The sequence below is a fragment of the Equus quagga genome, chromosome 1 (assembly GCF_021613505.1).
Source record: "Equus quagga isolate Etosha38 chromosome 1, UCLA_HA_Equagga_1.0, whole genome shotgun sequence".
Classification (NCBI taxonomy): domain Eukaryota; kingdom Metazoa; phylum Chordata; class Mammalia; order Perissodactyla; family Equidae; genus Equus; species Equus quagga.
In genome coordinates this window covers 32,581,397-32,604,872 of record NC_060267.1, presented here as the reverse complement: position 1 = coordinate 32,604,872, position 23,476 = coordinate 32,581,397, and the positions used below count along the sequence as shown (strand labels likewise).

Genomic DNA, 23,476 nt, shown 5'->3' with positions numbered 1-23,476 from the left:
GGAAGGGGGCAGTGGGTAAAGGCAGGTATGAAACAAGATTGGCCAACAGTTAATTGTTGAAACTGGGTGATGGGTACAGGAGAGTTCATAGTGGTATTCTGTTTACTTTTGTATATGTTTGAAATTTTCTATAATAGACTTCTTTTTAAGATCACGAAAACAAAACTGTACTTAATAGAGTTAGTAGCTTCATATAAATGATTCACTTATAAATCGAATTAATTTTGTTCCAGTATTAGTATTATCATGTTTGAATAATGAGATGTTTTTGTTTTAGCCAACTAACTCTGTTCTTTATGTCACCTGAAGGGAAATTTCAGCAGATGTGTAATATGAATAGCATATGTACCTTTTTTCTAAAATCTTTGGATATGGAAACATTGGTTTTTAGCCAGGGTAGCTAGAGACATGCAGCTTCTCCTAGTACTGCCCAGCACATAGGAGATTCTCAGCAAATGTGTTTTGGAGAATGCCTGATAGCAGTCACAAACTAAAAGGGAGTTTTGTCTGTGGAGCTGTTTTCTTGCAATTTATTTGTTGAAGAAACCTTGTTTGTTTTTTTTGGTGTAGTCTTTCCCATCATTTGAATTTGGCTGATTGTATCACCGTAGTGCAATTTTGAAAATTGGTAGTTGGATCCAGAGGCTTAATCAAATTCTAATTTGATTTTTTTTAAATACTACTGCATAGTTGGTATTGTATTCTTCACCAGGAAGTACATGATATCTGATTGTTTCTCTTTTTATGAACTTAGCACCATAGCTTTTTAAAGCTAGAAGCAGTAGAAAAATTTTAGGTTTTTGATAGTGAAAATTATAGGTTTTTACAAATTTAAGAATCACTAATTCAGACTAAATTTCCCAAAATCTGTTTTTGCAAACTTTTAAAAAAAGTTCTAATTTTTATTTGTATAGGACATTGTCTTAGTCCATTTTTGGGCTGCCATAATAGAACACTAGAGACTGAGGGCTTATAAACAACAAAAGTTTATTTCTCACAATTCTGGAGGCTGGGATGTCTAAGATCAAGTTACCAGCCAACTTTGTGTCTAGTGAAGGCCTGCTTCCTGGTTCATACATGGTGGTCATCTTGCTGTGTCCTCATGTGATGGAAGGAGCAAGGGCCTTCTCTGGGGTCTCTTTCATAAGGGCATCAGGGCTCCACCCTCATGACCTAATCAACCTCCCAAAGGCCCCACCTCAAATACCATCACTTTAGGGATTTCATTTCAGCATGAATTTTGGGGGGACACAAGCATTTAGTTTATGACAGACATGTAAGAGTAGTCCTCCCAGTTTTAGATTTGTTGGAATTTGTTAAGTAGAATCAGCGGGAACCTTAGAGAGAGTTAATTAGTATAATATAAAAAATATTTCAGAATCTCTTAATTATAATCTCATAGTATAGATCTGATAAATGTTAACAATATAGTTTTCTATTGCTCTGTCTTTGCATTCACTAATCCTATCTTTTGTATCCAGACTGCTTTTAAAATCCATTCAATGACTTATTAATTTCAGATAACCATTTTTCAATTCCAGATATTCATTTGATTGTTCATTCTTTATAGATACCAGTTCTATGTTGAAATTTTTCATCATTTAATCCATATTGTTAATCTTTTTCTTTATTTTCCTTAACACATTAAATCAGTTATTTTAAAGTTCTTTCTGCTTTCTGCACTCTGAATCATCTGATTTCTTCATCTATTGTTGTTATCCCTTGGTTATTAATTACATTTTTTTCTCTTCTAGTATTTCAGATGTCTAGTAATTGTTTATTACATGCCAGACATTGTGTATAAAAGACCCATAGAGGCTCCAGTTGATGTCATCCAACAGAAAGAATTTCCACTTTCTTCTCTTAGGCAGAGAGGGTCAGGGGCTTATTTTAATTCAATCAGGATTGAGCTGGACCAAGCTGGGTTGCAGTTTTTGTAAGGTTTAATTCACCTTTGATTTGTCCCTTTTCCTCAGACCTTCTAGGCTTTTGATTGGGAACTTGGTGAGTCTGCTTCCACGTCTCTGGAAGTCTGCTGGAGAGTCACGTGTGCCCGTTAGTGGTTTTGAGCTTAGCTGGGTAACCTCTGGCAGAGGTCTTGGGAGGGAGATTGGTTGTGTGTTTGAAACAGGACTTTCTCCTTCTAGCGGGACTTGGTCTCTTAAACACTGTAAGATTATGGGAGATTTCACACTGCTTTGTAGAAGCCTAATTCAGACTCCCCAGCTTCCCATAAGTAGTTCCAGAACTAAAACCAGTCATTTTGGGGGCTCTTCAGTTCCAGTCTGTCACACAAGCCCAGGTAGCAGTGCAAACCTTGCTTGTTTCTCTTTGCCCAAGCAGAGTCTTTCTGCATGGGCCAAGCACCAGTCTCCTGCAGAATCGGAAAATGTGCTCAGGGAAGAAGATGGCTAGGGATCTTTAGAAGGATCTTCCCCATATCCTTGAAGCCTGGAATTAGCATTCCTCTAGTCCTTATTGATTATATAGCTGTCTGATATCTTTAAACTTGGAATTTTCGGGTTTTTTTTTTTTTTTTTTTGGTCAATTACCTGGCTTTTTTCCACTTGTAGCCAGAGCAGAGGCATGCTGTGACCTACCACATCTTGTTTGAAAGTGGAAATCATAATGGGGTTTTTTTCCCCTCAAGGATTTTATATTTATACCTCTTAAGTGAAAAATATTCTGAAATGACAAGCATCATGAAAAATACTGCCTTTATATCATTAACAAGGACTAGAAGGTATTTTGGAATTGCCTCCTAATGTGTCATTTACAGACCAGCAGCTCTTGCAGTTAACTGGTCTCTCTTCACTGAAAAGCCCCATTTGGATGACACTCATCTCTGAAAATTTACACATTAATGGCTAGAAAAGATTTCCCTCAAAAGGTAAATATAGTGATAATAATTAACTTTCTGTTTCCTGCTTGAAAAAGTGAGAAATTCTAAAGATGTCGTAAAGATCTTTTCTTACATTTAACATGACTTGAAAAAACTAGATTCCTTTTCTTGAGACGCATCTTTATAAGAGGTGAATGCTTTCCGTTTCATGTATGAGCGTGTGTTTTCTAATCTACGTTTGGTTAGTCATAAAAAGCCTGCACCCAAAGAGACTGCAAGAAAACTGGAGATAAATCAGTTGTTTTTAATAACAGGCTATAAGTGAGACAATAAAATCTAATTAGTAATACATTTATCAAGAAGACAGCAAGTAACAAGCATCATGAAAAATACTACATCTATATCAGTACTAAAGAACGACTTTGTTTCTGTAAATTATTTTCTCTAGATTTTATAAACATCAGTCATAATTTTTGTGAGTGGAAATAATATGGCAGGACATTTGGACAATTGTGTGTTTGTATTTACCTTTAAAGTTTCAGTTTACTGCTTGATAGTGCCGGTGGCGCCCTTGACATAGGAACATGGATTTTGGCACTAGGCCAAGGGTTTGAATCCCACTCATCTTCATTCTTCTTCTGAATAAGTTGTGTCATTAATAGCAAGCATTTCTTTAGTGTTACTGAGCCAGGTGCTCTACGTCTGTAGAAATTCCTCACCTCTTACTGCTCAGAACAGCCCTGCGGAGTCTTCTTACAGAGAGTAGTAAGTGATGAGACTAGGGTTTAAACTCAGTTGTGTGAAACACTAAACCCCATGCTAAAGACTGTGTCAGACCAGCGCCCTGTGTGACCTGGAGGGGACCACAGATGCACAGCCCTCCAGCTGTAATTCTGAAACCCGGAAAGCTCTGGAAATTGCTAGTCTTTTCATAACTTATTTGGTGGCAAAATGAGAGCTGAATGGGTGAGATGCTATTTATAGCCTTTGTTTATCCCATTTAGTGTGACTATTCGTACATGTTGCTGCAAAGATAGCAATGTATTTGGTGAGGGAGTGCTGCTTTCGACCTCCTGGAGGGATTACAAGTCTACAGTAAATGCACTGCGTTCCTCTTGATCCGATGCAAAGGGTTCTGCCGTCTGAAACATTCCCAGGTGGCTGTGGCCCTCTACTGTAAGATTTCGTTTTCTTCTCTGTAGAGATGTTAAGCTCTAACCCAGTAGGTCTTAATAAGAATTATATGAAATAAGTAATATGTGTAAGCATTTGAAGCATTTCCTAACCTTTTTCGTGTCATTGCACACACAGAAAATTCCTTACTGAGATCAGTGAAGGAGGAGCATGCCGTGGCTGCTCCTGCTACTCCAGGCTCACAGGGCACACCTACAGCACACCTTGGCAAACCAATGTAGGCTTGTATGTACCAAACAGAAAGGGGAGATAAATGAAATGTTGGAAATTATTAGTGGATTTACTTTGGTTACCTCCTCTGTTTAAGCATCTGCTCCAAACCAGTTAAGAAAATCCAGATAAACCTAGGTGAAACATAATTTTTTAAACAATTATGTCTTTTAATTGCTTGTCTTCTGATAGTTAAGAATGAGACAGAGTGACTATTTTACTTAATGCTTTATAAAATGTATTTCTTGGCCTCTTAAGTATATATACTTCACTTGTAAGTTAAAATTGTGAAGAAACTGTGACATTGTCTTAACATTTAAAGCATTTTCAATAGTATATAGGTTCAATGATGTATTTAATTTAGGGAATTTGTGTCTTTAAAGGGGCTGACATTTATTCCTTCTCCAAATATTACAGTAAAAATTAGGTGGGATAGGGTAGTTTTGTCAATTATTTTTTTAAACTGTACAAGTTCAGAGTTTGGCTATTAGAAGCTATTTGCACCAGGGTTGTGGGGGATGGATCACAACAAGAAGTTATTTCACATTATCCCTGCCCCCTCTGCCAAGCTTCAAGCCTCCCTACCAGATAAAAAAGGGGCACAGAGTTGATTCTCAATTGGATAAGATACTTCTGGAACAAGCTGGGACATTGTCCTCAGACGTAAATTCAGTGTAGAGAGGTGGGACAGACATTATAGGAACTGTGAGTACAGATACCCTCCTTAGCCTGAGGAATTTGGGGATCAGGGAAAACACCTACATCCCGTTGGTTTCTCTTGAAGGAAAAGATGCTTACTCAGTTTGAAAGATGAAAGGATGGTTTCTTCTTCCTGTGGGTGGGGGAGCCTCTTGCCTGGGCTCCAGTGATCTGAATGGGTGCGTCAGTGGCATCCCTGGTAGTCTGTTTGCGGTTGATGGGGCTCCTCTCTACCCTTTGAGGGACAAATTTCCATTGCCTTTCTCTCTTTTCATGGGCTCTTGTAGTGGAGGTGGGGACGGGAGGGTGGCGTGGGTGGAAATGCTCTCCTCCTTCTTGGTGCTCACTTAGCTCTGAGGAGCCTTGAAGCTCTGTCTGCTCAAACTCAAGTCTGTTTAAAGAGGAGTTTTCAGAGGTAAAATATTTTTTCTGACAGCCTTACAAATCTACCTCTCTTTTAATACTTTACAAATGTTAAAATTTGGGGAGTTTACTACCTTCAAAAGTTGTAAGAATAGCAGATCGTTCTGTATTAGCCTGTGGCTCAGAATATTGTTATGTGTTAATTTGGAAAGAATGTGGCTGGTATTCAGCACTTCTTTGAACCAGGACATATTATTTATTAGCTGCATTGCTTGATTTTTCACAGAACATTACATCTTCATTTAAATCATAAATCTGAATTATACTGCTGTAAAACCTACCAGTGTTCTCTAGACTAGCATGGTAATAATTTTTGTAAAAAACAGGTAGTAACAAAAATTGTCTCCATTATGGGAACAGAAAATAAGGATAATAAAAAATTCCAAAATATATGAAGTCATTATGATGAAATATCATGTATTACACACGTGCTTTTTATTTAAAATTTTATTATTATAATTGGTCTTCCCTGTCATCCCCACAGGTGTGTTAACAAGATGGTCTGCTCTCAAATCTCATTATTTTTAACCTCAGAAATGTGAAATGTTGATGTGTTAGAGTTTAGGGACATGAGTTTTCTGAATCTTTTGGGAAACAGTATTGCTTTATAAGTGCAATTTGAAAGGCAGATAAGGTGTAAATTAGGTGGGTAGAATTCATGGTGATGGAGTGTTCACATATCAGAGCGTGCAGCCCTGGAGTGGTGGTGAGGGTGGGCAGCAGTGCTGGGTAAGGGAGGTACATCAGAGTGGACATGCAGAGTGCTCACATGGGCTCTCCACATTTCCGAATTTCTCTTCCCCTAAAAACAAAAGAAAACTCTGTCTTTGAATAACAATTCTCAGAATTCAGTATTCATTTTTTTCTTTCAGAAAACCGAAGAATGGGAGAAAAATAAGACTGAAGCAGACATGGAAGAGTATGTATGGGAAAATAGCTCCTCAGAAAAAAATATCCTGGAAACACTTCTGCAAATTAAAGCTGCTGAGAAAAATCTGGAAGTAAATAAAGAAGAGCTCCTTGGTACTAAAGAAGTTGAAGATTACAGAAAGTCTGTTGTTAGTCTTAAGAACGAGGGGGACAATGAAAGTACCCTTTCTCAATACAAAGAATCAGTGAAGAGACTATTAAATTTGACGTGATCTATTGAGAAAAATCTGCTTGATTTATTCATTTTGTGATATATATGTAATCATCTAATTTGTTATAAAGTTGAAAATGTTAAAAAAACATTGTTTTACATCAGAGTTAAAATTACTCCTTTCATACTGTTGCACAATGGCACTGATGATTCAGAAGTTTTCTTATTTATACACTGGGGCAATTAGACTAATTAGATCTCTGATTTCTTCTGGTTCTATAGTGTTTTGATTTTATTTCTGCCATACAATGGCAGTATTCAAATATATACATATATTGTTATTTTGTCACTGGCTATATTTTTCTCCCTACAAATTAGCACTTAGTGGTTGCATTTGAATAACGATTGTGGTTATTTGGGAAGCTCGGCGCACAGCCCAGTCCCCTGACTGCGGTTCACTGCTTGTTTTACATAAATGCTGTCTACCCAATATGTTTTTCACAGATGCTAATTCTGATTAGAAGCAGGTCCTTGAGAGTATTTTCTTTTTCTTTTCTTTTTTCTTTTCCAGATTTTATATTTTCCTTTTTCTCCCCAAAGCCCCCCAGTACGTAGTTGCATTTTTTTTTTTTTCGTTGTGGGTCCTTCTAGTTGTGGCATGTGGGATGCTGCCTCAGCATGGCTTGACAAGCAGTGCCATGTCCGCACCCAAGATTCCAACTGGCGAAACCCTGGGTTGCCGAAGCGGAGCGCAGGCACTTAAACACTTGGCCACCGGCTGGCCCAAGAGAGTATTTTCTAACCTAAAAAGTTTGTTCCATCCCTCTATTTTGGGTCTACTTTATGTTGATTCAACTCTGTTTAGCATCCTACTTTCTATTTTCTGGGGCTCATTTCTCCAAGCCCAAGCTTGCAGAAATGTGGTGTTGACCTTAAACAAATAGCCAGTTATTTCTCCAGCAAAAATGGGGTTTTGGGGGATCAGCAGAGAATTGCAATTTGGGATATGCAACAATGGCAAACCACGTGCAAGTCCTGAGCAGCAAGGAGAGGAGAAACTCAGAGAGAGGGGAAGAGGAAGTTGGGAGGGCTATTGTAAACAAAGAGTCTATTGGGAGGAGGCTGGGAGTTTAAAGTGTAGTGGCTTTTCATTGGCTGAGCTGTGACAGTCTCTCATTGGCTGAGCATCTTGCCAGTCAAGAAGGGGAAGTCTTTCCTGTTGGGCCCTACTACCTACGTAGGCCATGAGGGTTCTCCCTTCTGGCCTCCCAACTGTATTTTAAATGAGATTTCTGCTTACTAATTTTCACAGTGGAAATAGTTAACTGGTATTCATCTGTCTGGATCCCCCAGTTACAGCTTCTACAGCTCAGGAAAGAGATGAGGTCTAAGGACCTTGAATTTAATTGGAATAAATGACAAAATGAGAACTACCCTAAGAAACATTCCAGTCAATTTAGCTGTCAATTCTATATATATATATATTTTTTTTTTTTAAGATTTTAGTTTTCCTTTTTCTCCCAAAGCTCCCCGGTACATAGTTGTGCATTTTTAGTTGTGGGCTCTTCTAGTTGTGGCATATGGGATGCTGCCTCAGCATGGCTTGATGGGTGGTGTCATGTCCATGCCCAGGATTCGAACCAGTGATACACCGGGCTGCTGAAGCAGAGCTCGCGAACTTAACCACTCAGCCACTGGAGAAATGGGAGAATGGGAGAAAAAGTAATAAATATTTTAAAGTATATCTGTAAGTCATTTCTTACCACTTTCAAAGTTGTCAACAAGTGATTAATCATTAAATCAAAATAAAGGAATTATTGATTTTGTTATTTGCCTTAAGACTTATTTTGCCTGGCAGAATTAGAGAACATAATTAAAGACAAAAGAAATTTCAAAACAATTCCCCAAAAGATTTATATAAATTGAAGGTATGATTTGGTATTAGCAAGGCCAAGAGTCTGTAGGTTATAAAGGACAACAATAGGGTCTTGAGTACAAAAAGGAGAGAGGGGTATGTTGTATTCCATTGGATGGAAATTGCAAGTGAAAAGCAAAGTAGATAAAACTGAATTTTTAGATCAGATTTAAAGCATACGTAAATGTATTGAAATGTTATGTTTCTTAGAGACTCACGTAGGGTTAAGGAAAACACAGATGCAGAAACGGTTGAAGAAGGAAACGTTTTGAAAACAGGAGGAACTGAGGAGAGAGGTGGTCATTTGGGAACATGTGAGAGTCATCGATCCTGTGGTAGTAATACAGTGCAGATGCAAGCAGAGGGAGTAGTGATGTGTAATAAAGAATTTGACCTTGCCCAAAGAGGGGTCATTCCTCATAAAAGTGTCTTTGTTTAGGATGGGAGCTGGTGACAGTGGGTTTTAGGGTGGGGCTGCCCACACCTGATAGTCTTGGGCATGCCAGAAAAACCAACCATGTGATTTATAAGTGGGGACTTTGAGTCACCTGGAAGATCAGTGCACCTTGCAGCTCAGATGAACTGCCCAGGTAATCAGTCAATCTAAGCTATGTAATGGAGCCTGAATAAGAACTTTGAACACTGGGGCTTGGGCAGGCTTCTTTGGTTGGCAATAGTCTAGGCATATTGTCACACACTGGTACTGGGAGAGTAATGTGTCCTGCCTCCGGGGGGAGAGGACACCAGAAGTTAACGAGTTTGGAACCCTCCTGGACAGCATCCTATGTACTTCTTCCCTTGGCTGATTTTAATTCATATCCTTTCCCTGTAATAAACTATAATTGTGAGTATAACAGTTTTCATTGAGTTCTGTGAATTCTAGTGAGTTGTTGAACTTCAGCGTGGTTTTGGGACACCCCCCCCCCCCCCCACCCTAACTTACAGTTGGTGTCGGAAGTGAGGGTGGTCTTATAGAACACTATGCCTTTAATCTTTGCAGTTTGGCCAACTCTGGGCAATTGAAGTGAAGACTCTTAAACTACGGCATTAACACCTAGTGGCAAAATCTTAGAGCTGTAAGATTAATACAAAACTGCCTCAAAAGGATGACAGTTGCTGTCATTGTGATTTCAGCAATAATTAAACAGCACTATTTGTCATTAATTAGATCCTTGTCCTTTAAACTATTAATTATATATATACAATGAACGTTATCATATTCATCCTTATGGTGAGGATTCTAGGGGATACTTTTTGCTGTATTGATCTGCTCTTCAAACTCAAGTTACATAGCTCAGAAGTTGCTTAAATACATAGGCAGCTAAGAAATAGAACGAAGTTGTTTTCCTAATTGTAGGGTGCTTTAGCTCTTTCTTTGCATTTTCTTTCCAATATTGGTAAGTATTTCATTATACTGGACGATTATAGACTTTTGTGAAAAAAGGTCTGGCTAGTTACAAAGTTGGAAAGATTTCAATATCATGGTTATTTCCCAGATGGGTGTAACAACCTTAGACTTAGTTGCTGACTGGGCCCTGAGATCTGTGTTTCCTGAATTTTGGTATTCGGAAGTTCTCTGGTCCCTTTAGCTTCCGGTAAAGACGTGGTTTCTAGGCCCAGCTGTTTGTGTTTCTTGGCTGACTGTTCTGGTTGCATGTTCAGTCTAAGTGGACTCAGTTTACCTGATAGTCAAAGATAGGGGTTGGAGAAGAGTTTGTTTTCTTACAAAGGTACATGTTTTTTTCAAATTAGGGTCATGTCTATAAAACAATATCAATTTTAGAGAATGAATAAAATTCTGAGAAACCTCAAAGAAGAAAAAACTTTTTTTTTTCCTAGCAGCCCTAGTTTGCTGGGAAACCTTGAAAGAACTTGTATATATTTCAAAGAAAAGTAAATAATGTTTTAAAAGAATGTATGTACAAATAATTTTTAAAGATAGCTTCCTGAATTATTAAATATCATTTTAGGATAATTTACATCTTTATGTCACTCCTAAATAGCATGTTTTTTTCCCCTAATGTATTAGGAAAGAAATTGATAAAATTTCTAACACTTATTATGAAATGCAAGTTAAGGTAAATTGATTAATTTTTTTAAATTCAGTCTTTTATTTGTCGTTAATATTTGGAGGGAACAGTACTATTTTATTAATCTTCTAATAAAATTTCTTCTCTCTATTCTTTATGCTTATTGGCTGTCTTTTAATATCTGTTCTCACATTTAAAATGAGTTTAAGGGATGAGAGCAAAGGCCTAGAGTTTAAGATCACTAGAGACTTGAATTTGCAGTTTTCTGCTTTTAAGAGTTTGAGTGTAAGATTTAGGGGGTAAGTCTGGTGTAAGAAGTGGAAGAGCTGAAATACCTGGAGCTAATATTTGCACCTGGGAAAACAATATATACAAGTGAGAGATGTAAACTAGAACTCCCAAGCTTTATTCAACAGAAGTCAACACAAAACTCAAAGATGTCAGTGCCATAATTATTGAAAGGCATGTCGGCTTTAGGAAATGAAGATGATGGATTAGGCTGGAGAAGGATTAACCAATTAAACATAGAAAAGTGTATAAAAAATCAGGAAACATTTGCTTATGGATTAGTAACAGTAATAATTTATAGTGCTCTTTTGCTCAAATCACTAAAAGATTTTATTAAGTGTCAATAATTTGACCTTGATGGGAGACAAATATATTATGATGTTTTCCTCCCTGTATCTTTCTTCCATGCCTATTGGGAAAACGGAGGCTTTTAGTATAATGGTGGTTTTGAGTGAGGACTTTTGAAGCAGATTTTCTGTTAAGTCCTGGCTCCACTACTTAGTAGCTGTGGACTTTCGGTAAGATTCTTAGCTTCTCTTCTCCTCAGTTTGCTCATCTGTAACGTGATAGTAATAGTGTAATGGTTGATAATAGTTTACCTAACTCACGGAGTTGTAAGAATTCAGTGAGTTAATACACGTGCAGCACTTAGAACTACGCCTCTCATTCAGTGCTAATTAACTGCAGGGGTCAGAATTTTGGAAATTTGGCAGAGGGTACCCTATTCCAAAAAAACATATAATCAAAAAAGCAGTTATATGTATCAAGCATTGGCCATTTTTTAGAGATTGGTAGGAGCGGCATCCTGTACGATTATTTTTTTAACCAAACTTCCCTTGTCTTATAGAAAACTAAAAATGAGACTCTTGAAAGCTTATAGTCTCTACAACCTTTACTATTAAGAGTTCTCCTTCAGGATGTCACGTTTTGTAATTTGCCTGGATGCTGACTTCTCTGTCCTGGTTTGTACTGGCCCTGCTGCTTGCGAAAGCATCCAGATGCCAGGATGACTGTACAACAGCAAAGAAAGATGACAGAGGTACAGAGGACCACAGGAACCAGCCATGTCTTTGAAGTCACAGATGCCCCATCAGGTGTTTCATCCTCATTCCCAGATGTACGGTTTCTGCTGTTGTACCCCTTGGTTTTGTTCAGTAGTTGTTTGCTACTGTTGAGTTGGGATGGAGTAGGCATATGAGAAAGTTTTGTGTCTATGGGCACAAAGAAAGGAGAAATAGTCTTGTTGTCTGGGTTGTTGATGAAATCAGTACGGGATGGCACCATATTGACCTCTGTGGTAATGGAGTCATTCAGGGAAATGAATCTTGCCCAAGCATCTGTGGTTAATTTCTTGGAATACCTGATATTGTTTGTGTTTGCAGCCAAATCTTGATGTGTGGTTGATGATGGAGCCTCTATTGATGGTAGCATTTGGTTTCTCATGGTGGTTCGTTGTTTATCTAAATTCATAGCTTTTAAAATCCTTAGTCTGTCCCAGGTATTAGATGAAGAACGGGTATGTAGATATGTGGGAAGTGATTGTTCAAAAACCAGCAAATCTGGATCTATACCTGAAAGATAAAAAAGCATTGTTCAAATTTTATTTTTAAATTAAAAGAGAAGACCTTAAAGTACAGTTTGTAGCAGTCCTGGGTTTGGCCGCTGTGAGTTATTGAACTAAGCCAATTTCCAGTTCTACCACTGCATTCTTCTGAAAGGCTTAGAAATGCACTGGCCTCATTTGAATTTATCTTAGCTTTCTAAGACACTTTCTTTTGTCAACAAATTTGACTACATCATGGAGAATACTTTGTGTCTGCCAGAGCTTTTGCGCAACAATAGCAAGAGCTGCAGAAACAGTAACTAGTTGAGATATACAGCATTTTAAAATCAACAAAATAGGGCCTGAGAAGTGTAACTATTCAAAATCATGAGCAAAGCTCTAAATCTCATCCCTTTGCAGTGCCTGAGGGTCCTGACATTGTCTTCAGTATTTTCTCTCTTGTAAACTAACTCCTTTCCCTCTGACTTCAGACATGCACAAATATTGCTTTGTCTTTAAAGGAGAAGAAAAAACTCTACAGTTTTCCAATTGTCCCTGATAGCATCACACTGTTTCTCTCTCTCTCTCTCCCTCCCTCTCCTGCTCTCCCTCCCTCCCACTCTCTCTCTCTCCCCAAACACACCAATATCCATTTCTTTCATTTCCTTTCTGACTTTGTTTTTTGCCTTCTCTCCTCGTTTCCATCCTCACTATTCTGTCAAAATTATGCTTCCGAGGTAATCAGTACTTTCCTTATTTCCTGATCACTTATGCCTCATTGCTTTGGCATGTCTCTTGTCCTTGATACTGCTGGCCATCCTGTCTGTGAAATTCTTCTCCCATGACTCCCTGGAACCCAGACTTCCTTGGCAATTTACCCCAGGTCGCCTGCCTCTCATCTTTTCTTTCTTTTGCTGGTTCTCTTCCTGGTTCAAACTGGTTGTGTAGTTTCCACCATCTTTAGTCCTTGGTCTTCTGCTGTATTTTCTCTTCATCTCACACCATCCAAAGAGATTATCCTCATCAGCTGTTACCACTATACTGATGGCACTGAAATCCACATTGCCAACTTTTTCCTCTTTCTTGAGCTCTGATCTCATTTCTCCTGTGTTCTACTGAAGGTCCCCAGCTAGACATCTCCTGTCATCACTAAACATTCCAAAAGCCAAAATCATTTCATCTGCCTCTTTGTCTTACTCAGCGGCATCACCATTTTTCCATCTCCTATGGTGGAATCTGTACTGCAAAGTGATTTTTTACTCTTCTTTTCCTTCATCCAAAAAGTAACTAAGTGCTATCCAGTCCCTTCCTAAAATGCTGGGAATCATCCCTCCTCTTCGTTGCAGCTACAATCAACTTGTCCAGATATAATGCCTCCCTTACTAGATTTTCTAAACTGCATCCTGCATATAATTTTCCTAGACTAAGATAATCAGATACGTCACTTTAATATCGGCATTTTGTCATTAAGTACCCTTGTTGGTTCTATATTTCTGACAAAATCAAACCAAAACTACTCTCTCCAAAGCCTTTTTGTTGCCTGTCCTACCCATATTTTCGTTGTAACCCCAAATGTGCCCTTGTAGCCAGCTCAGTTTTCTTACTTTCCCATGGTGTGATACAGAACTCCTTATCTTGCCTCTACCTGGCCTCTTCCACAAAGCCTCCTCTGAATAATCCTGTTTTCCTTAGTCTCCCCTTCTTTTGAGCCTTCGTACTTGAAGCAGTATCACACACTTTTGCAATTATATGTCTTACACAAATTTTAAGACTTGTCACATCAACTAGATCATGAGGAAATTGAAGGCAGAGATATGCTGCCATCTTCTGCAATGCTGAGCACAGCCTGGAGCCTTAGGTGTTCAATAAGTACAAATTGATCAAGAAATTTATCTCCTTTGTATTTTAATGATAAAAATCTATTCTTTCATGTTTACTAATCTGCACCCTGAGATTAGATACATGGGCAAAGGACACTTAAATATATATTTTCTAAAATGAAATATACTGGTTGTGTTGGGACCAAGGATATGCTAATGAATGTCAGTAAATGGTGGTGCATTTCCCCGTCCCTTACATTCGTCTTTGTAGAATCTGTGTCCTCAGTGTCAACAGACCTCAAAACCGCCATTTAGCATTTCCTTTATTTCCTGGTGGCATCCTTAGCCACTGCAGTAGAAATGCCTACTTTGGCTCTTGCTGAAGGCACGTTACATAAACGAAATGTAATGCTTAAGCTGTTGTTCAATCACATGTGATTTGTTATCATCTGGAATGAACTGTCATTGCTGAACATGCCAAGCTAAAGGGAATTTCCTTTTTAGTTTTCTGCCCTGGATGCCCAAAACTTTTCCAGAATTCACTGGAAAATAATGATTTAGGGATTCATCCATGGCTATTGCCAGCCAGTTTCCAGGTTATATACTTCTGCTAGAATGTTACCGTTTGTCAAAATACATACAAGTACAGAAATCATTACCGTCTGTTATGTTGTATAAAATGGCACTGGATCCGGGCTCTAATATGCAGCTCTCCAGTGTTGGGCAGTGAATGTGGAGGCAGTTGACATTATCATGAATGGGATCGTGGTAGAAGACAGCCAGGTTACAGGAAACTGAAAGGGAAGCAGGCAAAGCACATCTGCTGATGGTCTTCATCTCTACCAGCTTGATGAGCTCGGAGCAACTCATCTTTCTTTCTGCAACACTGGATTAACAGTACGTTGCAGGGCTATGTTCAGACATTTTACAGAACATTACGAACTATGGTAACCATTTCTATGAATATGGAAAATGCCTTTTTAAAAGAAACTATCTACTGATTTCCTCTAAGTAATCTTTCATACCTTCCCTTCCACACAGGATTGCCTGGAATCATTTCCCAATCCCAGCATTTAGTGTCCATGAACAATTCAATAGGCTACACAAACCTCTGGGGATTTATGTATATCAGATTTCTAGGTGTAATGCCCTCTCAGAATGCTAAGGTACTAGAGTTCACTGGAGAAAGAAATAGGAAAATAAAGGGACAAATGCTCTAAGAGAAGAGGGAGCAACAGAAGGGAAAAGGGCAAAACTAGTAGTGACTGTATTACTGGGAGAGGCTCAGATGGAGGAAAGGCAGCAGGCCAGGTAAACGTTAACTTGACCCTGAATGCAGGTGTGCAGTAGCCTCACATTGCAAAACCACATCCAGTGAAAAGCCTCATCAGTGTCACTCAAAGAGGAAAGGAGGAGATAGACAAGGATGTTAGCATTGGGAATGCCAGTGGGCAGGGGTACATCCCTTGCTCATGCTGTCTCCCCTTTTCTAAATACGTTTGCTCCTTAAAACATAAGATGTTATTTCTGGAAAACCTTAAGTCAGATTTGTTGAATGCAAATCTTCAGTCTCTCCTCCCTGAAGTGAAACATATATTTTCCTCCTGCTGCAGTGTAGTAGGAACCATGTGCTGGGAAATATCCATTGGCCAAAAGGTATCAACTTCTTTAAGAAAATAAGATTACAGACGGATAGTGTATGATTACCAGCGGTCAGACTGTGCCTAAAGCTGCCGTGGAATTGCTGTTGGCAGAAACTGTTCTGCTTCTGCGTCAGGTTAACTGCAAAGAGTTGTGTCTCCCCTATGACTTCTAGGACACTCCATATCTCTGCACTCTTTACGTTGCCAGTAGGAGAAAGAATATGACAAACGTCAATAATACATCGCTAATTCATTATAGATTACAAATGCATTCCCCGAGAACTGTGCTGTATAGTTTAAGAGAAAGGAATAAATATTCAAATCTAGACATCTAAATTTTGGGTAAGAAAGTAGTTGATGCTGTAGAGAACAATTTTTAAATATCTTCGAAATCACCTTTTTAAAGGTGTCTTACATTCCTCCTCATAAACATTTCAGAGTCCCAGCTCTGAGCAGGTTAGCTATTGCAGGATTGTGGCTTTTTAAGTTTCTGGCTTCCATCCCAAAACTGGGATGTATGTCTATGCCCTTTCTTCTGGAGGAAGAAAGTCACAACTTGGAAGGCACAAAGGCTCTAAAATCATGATGTTCTACTGGATGCTTATAATACCCCTGGAAGTCCAGAGGCCACGGCTTCCCTGGTGTGGAGAAGTCAGGTAAATTGATGCTATGGGAAAATGCTGAAAAGGTACTGCCCTCCCCCACCTCCCTGCGGTGAAGGCTTATGGCAATTAGAAGCATGTCTAAGATTTCTCTTTAACAAATTAATTGCTCTCTTCTGTGCCTGATTAACTTAGCCTGTGACAGCTTTTCTCACTGTGGTCTCTTGATAGTTTAGACTCTCCAAGTAGCTCTAATTTGCATCCCAGAAATCTTACGCGCATAATTGGATAGGAGGCATTGCCAATTAATAAGTCGGTATCAAACCATGGAAGGGAAGTGTGGAACAACCAAGAGAATTATTTTAAAGTGTTGTGTTGCTTTTGTTGTTTCTTCCCAAGTAGCTTTAAAATCTTGAGAAAATGAAAAATAAATGAAAAGTCTTTAGACAATTGTAACTTGAAATTCTGCAACAATGAAATGTTTTCCTAACTACAGGGCTTGATCATATTATATGGATGACATTTACCCTGATTCTGGATTTCAGACAAAAAAATCTGATATTCTGAATTAGGATATTCTGAAAATTTTTCTTTTTCTGTCCTTCCTTCCCTCCTTCCTTCTTTCCTTTCTTTTCTTTTTGCCATTTGACATATATCCCCCTATTTCTTTCAAAACATGAATCACAATCTAAATTCCTGTTGAATACATCTCACATTTGGTCAACACAAGCAAGCACATTTCAGAAATTTGAAACGATACCAATATCACCAAAAGAACTTAGAAAAGGAAATTATTATAAATATCTTCGAAATCAAATATGCTATATTTTCGGCTATAGAAATATTGTTAGTTAACCCTTGAGGAAATATTTTCATTTAGCAATTAAGTGAAGAAAAGAGGATTCTCTGTTACCTGTAGGTTCCATAGCATTCTGGGTCATTACTAGATTTATAAACCGAGCCTGCCCTGAACCAAATCGCAAAGTCAGTCTCAATGTCTCTCCCTCTCTCCCCATCTCCCTCATCTCAGGACATCTTCCCTAGTCCTCTTCAGCTGTTCACTGGACCCTCTGCCTAGGACTCCTTACTTAGGTCTTCATTTTGGAAGTTTCCCCCGATTTTTGCTCAGGCATATCATTAATACTTACCACCCTTCCTAAGACAGCAGCTTCTACTGCATTTCTGGCCAGTGCTTTCAGAATAATACTTTAAGAACTGAGCTCCCAGCTTCTGAGACTCCTCAAGGTCAATTAGAAGACCTGGGAAGCGACGGATCCAGCAGTCTCTGTAAAAAATGGTGGGTGAGCAGAGACAGTCTGAGGTCCACCCCATGCTTAGGAGCAGTAGCACGTCTGCTGCCACCACTGCCGCATGCATTTCCCTGGGATGAAGACTCGGCAACAAGTCTGATTCCCAGACAGAAGCTAGAGCTGACCAGCAGGGTTTAGGACAGTTTCTGGAACTTCAGGGCTGTTGCTAAGAGAGAGCTTCCTTGGGACTCTTCTGGAGGGTCACCTTCTAGAAAAATGAGGCCGTTCTTTGACTGCATATTGATTTTTCTTTTGTTTCTTCTCAGTTGAGGCCCAGGTGAACATTTGACTTGCTGCTGTTAATTCTGAACACTTTCCAGGCCATTTCAATGCTCTGTCCCTTAGCCTCTTGAAGACGTGGATTCTCTCCTCTGCTTTTCTTCTTTCTCTGAAAGTGAATAGTCACAGACACCTTTTACTAAGTAAATATAAAGACAAGTGGAAATCCTAGCCAAGAGTCTTTCTGAGGAAAACAATAAGCTAGTCACTTGACGTCAGATAAAGAAAGGATCTATTTCACCTGAAACAAGACAGCGTTTTGTGAGGGCAGTTCTGTATGGTTTTAAGGAACCTGTGACTGCAGATTTTTTTTTCAATCATCTCTTTTTCCTTTGAATTTAAGTTCTAGTATTTAGGTTCACCAGAAAACCAGTTTGTGCACTGGTTTAAATTTTTTGTCTTTACTTAAAAAGTCTTGAAAGTAAATGAAAATTGAAAATGAAATAAAAATTTAAATTTTGCAGTGATTTTGAAAACATCGAATATGGATCCTGGTCACGTCTCAGGACCAGGCATTTTTGCAAAGACTAGCCATAAGGTTTCTTAAAAGAAGACTAAAGATTCAGTCAAAAGAACATCCTCATAATGTAGATGGAATACAATATCCATTAAGGCGTATATTGTTTAATCAAGAATAAAAAGTATACGGGGCTGGTCTGGTGGCAAGCGGTTAAGTGCATACGTTCTGCTTTGGTGGGCTGGAGTTTGCTGGTTCAGATCCCGGGTGTGGACATGGCACCGCTTGGCAAGCCATGCTGTAGTAGGCATCCCACATATACAGTAGAGGAAGATGGGCACGGATGTTAGCTCAGGGCCAGTCTTCCGCAGCAAAAAGAGGAGGATTGGCAGCAGATGCTAGGGCTAATCCTCCTAAAAAAAAAAAAAAAAAAGGAATAAAAAGTATAAAGTGAAAATTGTGAAGAAGTTCAAACTGAGGGTTGTCTAATCTGTTTTCAGGTATTCATGTTTGTGAGTTAGAAACAGAATTCTTTGTGAAGAGCATACATAAAGGCACAGTATCTCTGATTGAAGCAGAAGTAGCTGCCACGAAAGGTGCACTGGGAAAATGGTGAGATGCCTTTAAATATCTAAATATTAATAAAATTACTTCCATTGCAACACCAAAACATTTGAAAAGATATTAAAGGCAGTGAAAATGGCCTCTAACTTTTGTGAGGATTGTGTGTTCCATAGCTCATGATATCCAAGATGACAAATTAGTTCCAAGCATGAAACTGTTGCTTTTTTGTATCCATTTTTATACAAAGTATTAGTGGTAATTGGCTTTGGGCATAAAGTACTGTACTACTCCTTTTTTTATTTTTTTAAAGATGAAACTTTTACTGTCCTGTGATCTGTGTTTCTTTCAAACCTTTTTGCGCAATGACTCATTCAATGACGACACAAAAACATTAACATTCTTTGAACTTTCATCTCTCCACCTGTTTCCTAATAATAGCCTAATTATCACATATCTTTTGATTTTAGAAACATATATTAATAATATATGTTATTATATTATTATAAATGTAATCATTGATAATAAAGAGAAAAATATTCAAAACACTGAATAACTTTAAAAACAAAACATTTCACTTTCTTCCAAGCAAAAATTGTTTTGTGGATTAACTCCTAACCTTGCATAAGCCACATAAAATACACTAAAAATGATAAATATTTGATTCTCATGCAATTCTTATAGAAGGCAAGTTTCCGTTACTTATGTACAGACAATCTGACTGTTCCATCTCTTCTGAAGGGAGAGGAAAGAGAAGTTTCCAAATGGCAAAGCAAGGGACCGGTGAGGAAGACAAAGTTCCTCTCTGTTTTTCCATGAGATACCATAGCTGTTTCGATTAGTTCATGCTCTGGGGACATAAACCGGAAAGTCTACTTTCTAACCCTCTAACCTCCACGTCTTTCAGTCACATTAAACGTAGTTTCTTTTGTGTGATATATAATTCCTTGAAGTTCTCATGTTCCCTGCAGGGCTCATGGAACAATCCACAACTGTTTCATCCTTTTGCTTCAAATGATGTTCAAGTGAAGATCAAAGTCGCATTTGCAAGAATCTACAAGGTCCAAGGTAAAAGCATGCTTTAGAATTTTAAAGCAAATGTTTTGGTGACTGCATAAACATCGAGTCTGGGAATGAGTAACTTCTTGGAGCCAAGTATTTTGAAAATGAGAGAGAGAAACTGGACTGCAGGGGCAGACGGCAGAATCCACAGCAGCCTGAGATACGTGGCCCAGAAGCGTCTAGTCTCAAAACTTGTCCATGTGAGATGAAATTGCAGAAATCAGAAAGCAACTGCAACTCTGAATAAAAAATTTGCTCTATGGCCTTTGCACCAATTTTATCAAATACCCAGAACCATGACACTATTGCAATGTGGTGATATATTGTACTTATTTCCAGTTGGACCCTCTTGAGAGGGGTTCAAAAATTAGATTCTAACCTTAAAAACCCCTTATCTTCCCCAAGAGCCTGAGTCAGTAGCTCTGGTGTGGAAACCAGAATTCTTACTTTTATAAGAAAGTGCCCAAGGTGATTTCCTAAGATGTTTGGAAAACATTGATCTAGAAAACTGAAATAAATGGAAGTTTCTCTACATGAAGGTGCTCAACCTGAATTAAATAGAGTCATTTTAAGATATTTTGGTTTTGCTTGTTAAAAAACAAAAAGAAGTAAAGTTGTTGTAGGAATATTGGAGGGACTGAAAAAATAAACCCTTTCTAAGTGGTAGTGAAGTAACAGCACAGGTTTACTAAATTCAAAAAGCATTTGAAAAACAGTCAATAGTTCATCTTATTTTAAAGATGCCAATTGTATTATATACTTAACATTTTCATTTCATCAATTGATAAAATTGCTGGAAATTGTTTTTAAAAACGAGGCCTGAGAAATATAAACATGTCATTAATTTTTCTTAAAATATTTTGCTTTTATTAAATCGATATACATTCACTTAAAAAAATCCAAGCCGTATAGAAAAGTACAGAAAGAAATAAAAACTACTCAAGATCTTACAATCTTCATGTTTTGGTTAACACCCTTCTAGACATCTCTAAAAAACAGATACATGTAGACAATTTTACATAAATGGATTCATGTTGTTCCAGAACCTGTTTTTTTAAATCCAGTGTAAAATTATATTTTTCAGTCTCTCTAAAGAAAGTTGTCTCTACATCAAAAGTTGTAGTGGCTTTATGGTACTTCATTCTACGTAGGTACGCAAATTTACCTGCACGCACCTCAGTTTCCTCTGCTGTAAAAGAGCATAACAACAGTATTGTAGTCCATGGAAAGCACTTACGACAGTGTCTTGCAAATAATAAACATTCAATAAATATTTGCTACTATTATTATTATACATTATGTTTTTCAATTTTTTATTATTAAAGGCAACACTGTGATAAACATCTTGTACTTGGATTTTTTTTCCATTCTCGGTCAAAAGGTATATTTTTCACAAATTCTTAAAGAAATAGCCTTTGTATTTGACTATTGATTTAATCTTTTGTAAAACAGATCATGATGTAAAGTGCTTGAAGTGAATCATAACTACCACAAAGGCCAGTCTTTATTATTCAATGATTAGTCAATAACAGAGCTATAAAAGTATGCCTCCAGTTATATACAAGCAATATTTTTATGATGCTTAGAAATACTATTTAGGTCTTTTGTAAATAAAGGAGTTTATATTGCTTTGACTTTGCATTTCTAGCATAACAGAAAGCTTATTGTGTGAGTTATTAAAATGATTTGATCTTTTAAGATGCTTCCAGTCCTAAATGATGTTATTATCCTGTTGGAACCAAAAGCTTACAAGATCAATGCCTGGTATTGTCAGACTAACACACCAGATGCCCTGTCCACGCTGATCTTACTCTGATAATATTACTGTGTGTGAATTGCCTTACTAATGCACATCAGTCTTTAAACGTGATTTTTTAAATCTATTTTTAAAAGGCAAGAAAATACCAGTCTGAGGCATATCTATGACGGATAGGAAACAAAAGCACCCATTGGTGAAAGATTCTAAAGGGACCGAGGAGAGACTAAAGAGCCTGCTCTTCTTGGCTGACCCACTGAATCTGGCATTGTTGCTGATGGAGACATCAATGAATCCCAGCTCCAAGTCTCTTTGATACAGGGGCACCTCCCAGCACAACTTCCCCAGCTAAATGCCTAATAGTGAACCTGGCACTTTAGCTTCTCAAAGAGGTTGTATGTTCATGGTCACTCAACCCCAAAGAGCCTTAGAATGTCTGGGGGGCTGGCCCCGTGGCTGAGTGGTTAAGTTCACGTGCTCTGCTGCAGGCGGCCCAGTGTTTCGTTGGTTCAAATCCTGGGTGCGGACATGGCACTGCTCATCAAACCACGCTGAGGCAGCATCCCACATGCCACAACTAGAAGGACCCACAACGAAGAATATACAACTATGTACTGGGGGGCTTTGGGGAGAAAAAGGAAAAAAATAAAATAAAATCTTTAAAAAAAAAAAAAGAACCTTAGAATGTCTTGACTGCATCCCCACTGAGAACAGAAGTGGGAGAGGTCCATGTGAGAATGGAGTTTTATCAGTAATGATTTAAAGGGCAGGTGAAACAAGTTGAAAAGCCAGAAGCTTTTCTCAAAATCCAAGAGACTAACTGAAAGAGGCAAGTCATAGATCTATCTTTATTTCCTTCACTTTTGCCAGGGAGGCCAGAATCTACTAGAATTTCTTCTATGTCTTTAAAATTTTAGTTCATTATTCATGGTGTATTATAAAGAAAATAATGAATGACATCACCTCACTATGAAACAGCTAAGTTACATAGAAAGAAGCACAAATATGACTGAACAATGTTTTGAAAGGATTTCCTGGTTTAGTGATAATGACTTTCTCTGATTTTTAACCTTTCCCTCTTCCTAACATAAAATGTTATTCAACCTTGTAGGAAGTACCTTCCGTTTGAATTGGGGGAAATGTATTTATGAAGACGGTATTAACAATTTGTCATTCAAAAAGACAGCTGAAGCTTGTAATAATAAAAACAAAGTCCAAACACATATTCTCCCCAAGTTGAGGTCTACTATGGTTGGTTCTCGAATCTTGATCTGGGAAAGTTTTCAAGGGTTTTGGTAAGATAAGAGTGAACACACCCTCTGCTCCCTCCCAATCCTATTCCTCCTTCCACTCAAAGGTAACCTAAAAATACCCGCCCCACCCTCTTTTCTAGGATTATTTCATATCTCATGAGCAACACACGGTCCTTCGTATTATTTGGGATGAGCCTTCTACTTCAATGTTCAGTGAGAGAAGATGGGGAAGAAGTGGTTTTTCCTCAAGGAGTCCTCAGACGGCGGGGGGCGTGGGAGGTGAAGGGGGGAGGAGAAGGGGAAGAGGGGGGCAAAGAAGGCCACCTCTATAGGCACATGTGAGCAAAAGCGGCCAAACCTTCTGCCCAAAAATAACATTCCGTATTGGCTAGCCCAAACTGAAATGGGGAAGGCAATGGCTGTTAGAAAATATTTATAAGAGGCACGTGATCTAACTTTACTTCGTTGAGTTGTACTTCTGTCTTTCTTTTAATAGCCTAAGGAGGAC

The 23,476-nt window shown here is 38.3% G+C and overlaps 2 protein-coding genes across 3 annotated transcripts in view; one reads left to right on the top strand and one right to left on the bottom strand.

Annotated features, from left to right (window-relative positions):
- MRPS35 (mitochondrial ribosomal protein S35) overlaps positions 1-6,787 on the top strand; it is a 45,822-nt gene extending 39,035 nt beyond the window's left edge. For both annotated transcript variants that reach the window (XM_046640565.1, XM_046640556.1), the window contains one exon: positions 6,241-6,787. In XM_046640565.1, coding sequence (XP_046496521.1) covers positions 6,241-6,510 — 270 coding nt within the window. In that variant the 3' untranslated portion in view covers positions 6,511-6,787. The remainder of the gene's footprint in view (positions 1-6,240) is intronic.
- Positions 6,788-11,594: 4,807 nt separating this feature from the next.
- Positions 11,595-17,667, bottom strand: MANSC4 (MANSC domain containing 4). The gene is made up of 3 exons (XM_046659821.1): positions 17,439-17,667; positions 14,705-14,839; positions 11,595-12,253 (listed from the first exon to the last, which is right to left on the bottom strand). The coding sequence occupies exons 1-3, from the start codon at positions 17,665-17,667 to the stop codon at positions 11,595-11,597; spliced, it is 1,023 nt and encodes a 340-aa protein (XP_046515777.1).
- Between the last annotated feature and the right edge of the window lie 5,809 nt (positions 17,668-23,476).

Excerpts from the sequence above, each read along its gene's own strand:
- MANSC4 (XM_046659821.1), bottom strand. The coding sequence starts at position 17,667 with ATGCATGCGGCAGTGGTGGCAGCAGACGTGCTACTGCTCCTAAGCATG. Across the intron at positions 14,840-17,438 it reads CTGCTGTCTTAGGAAGGGTG|TTTCCTGTAACCTGGCTGTC; the intron begins GTAAGTATTAAT and ends CTTCCCTTTCAG. Across the intron at positions 12,254-14,704 it reads TTTATACAACATAACAGACG|GTATAGATCCAGATTTGCTG; the intron begins GTAATGATTTCT and ends TTTATCTTTCAG.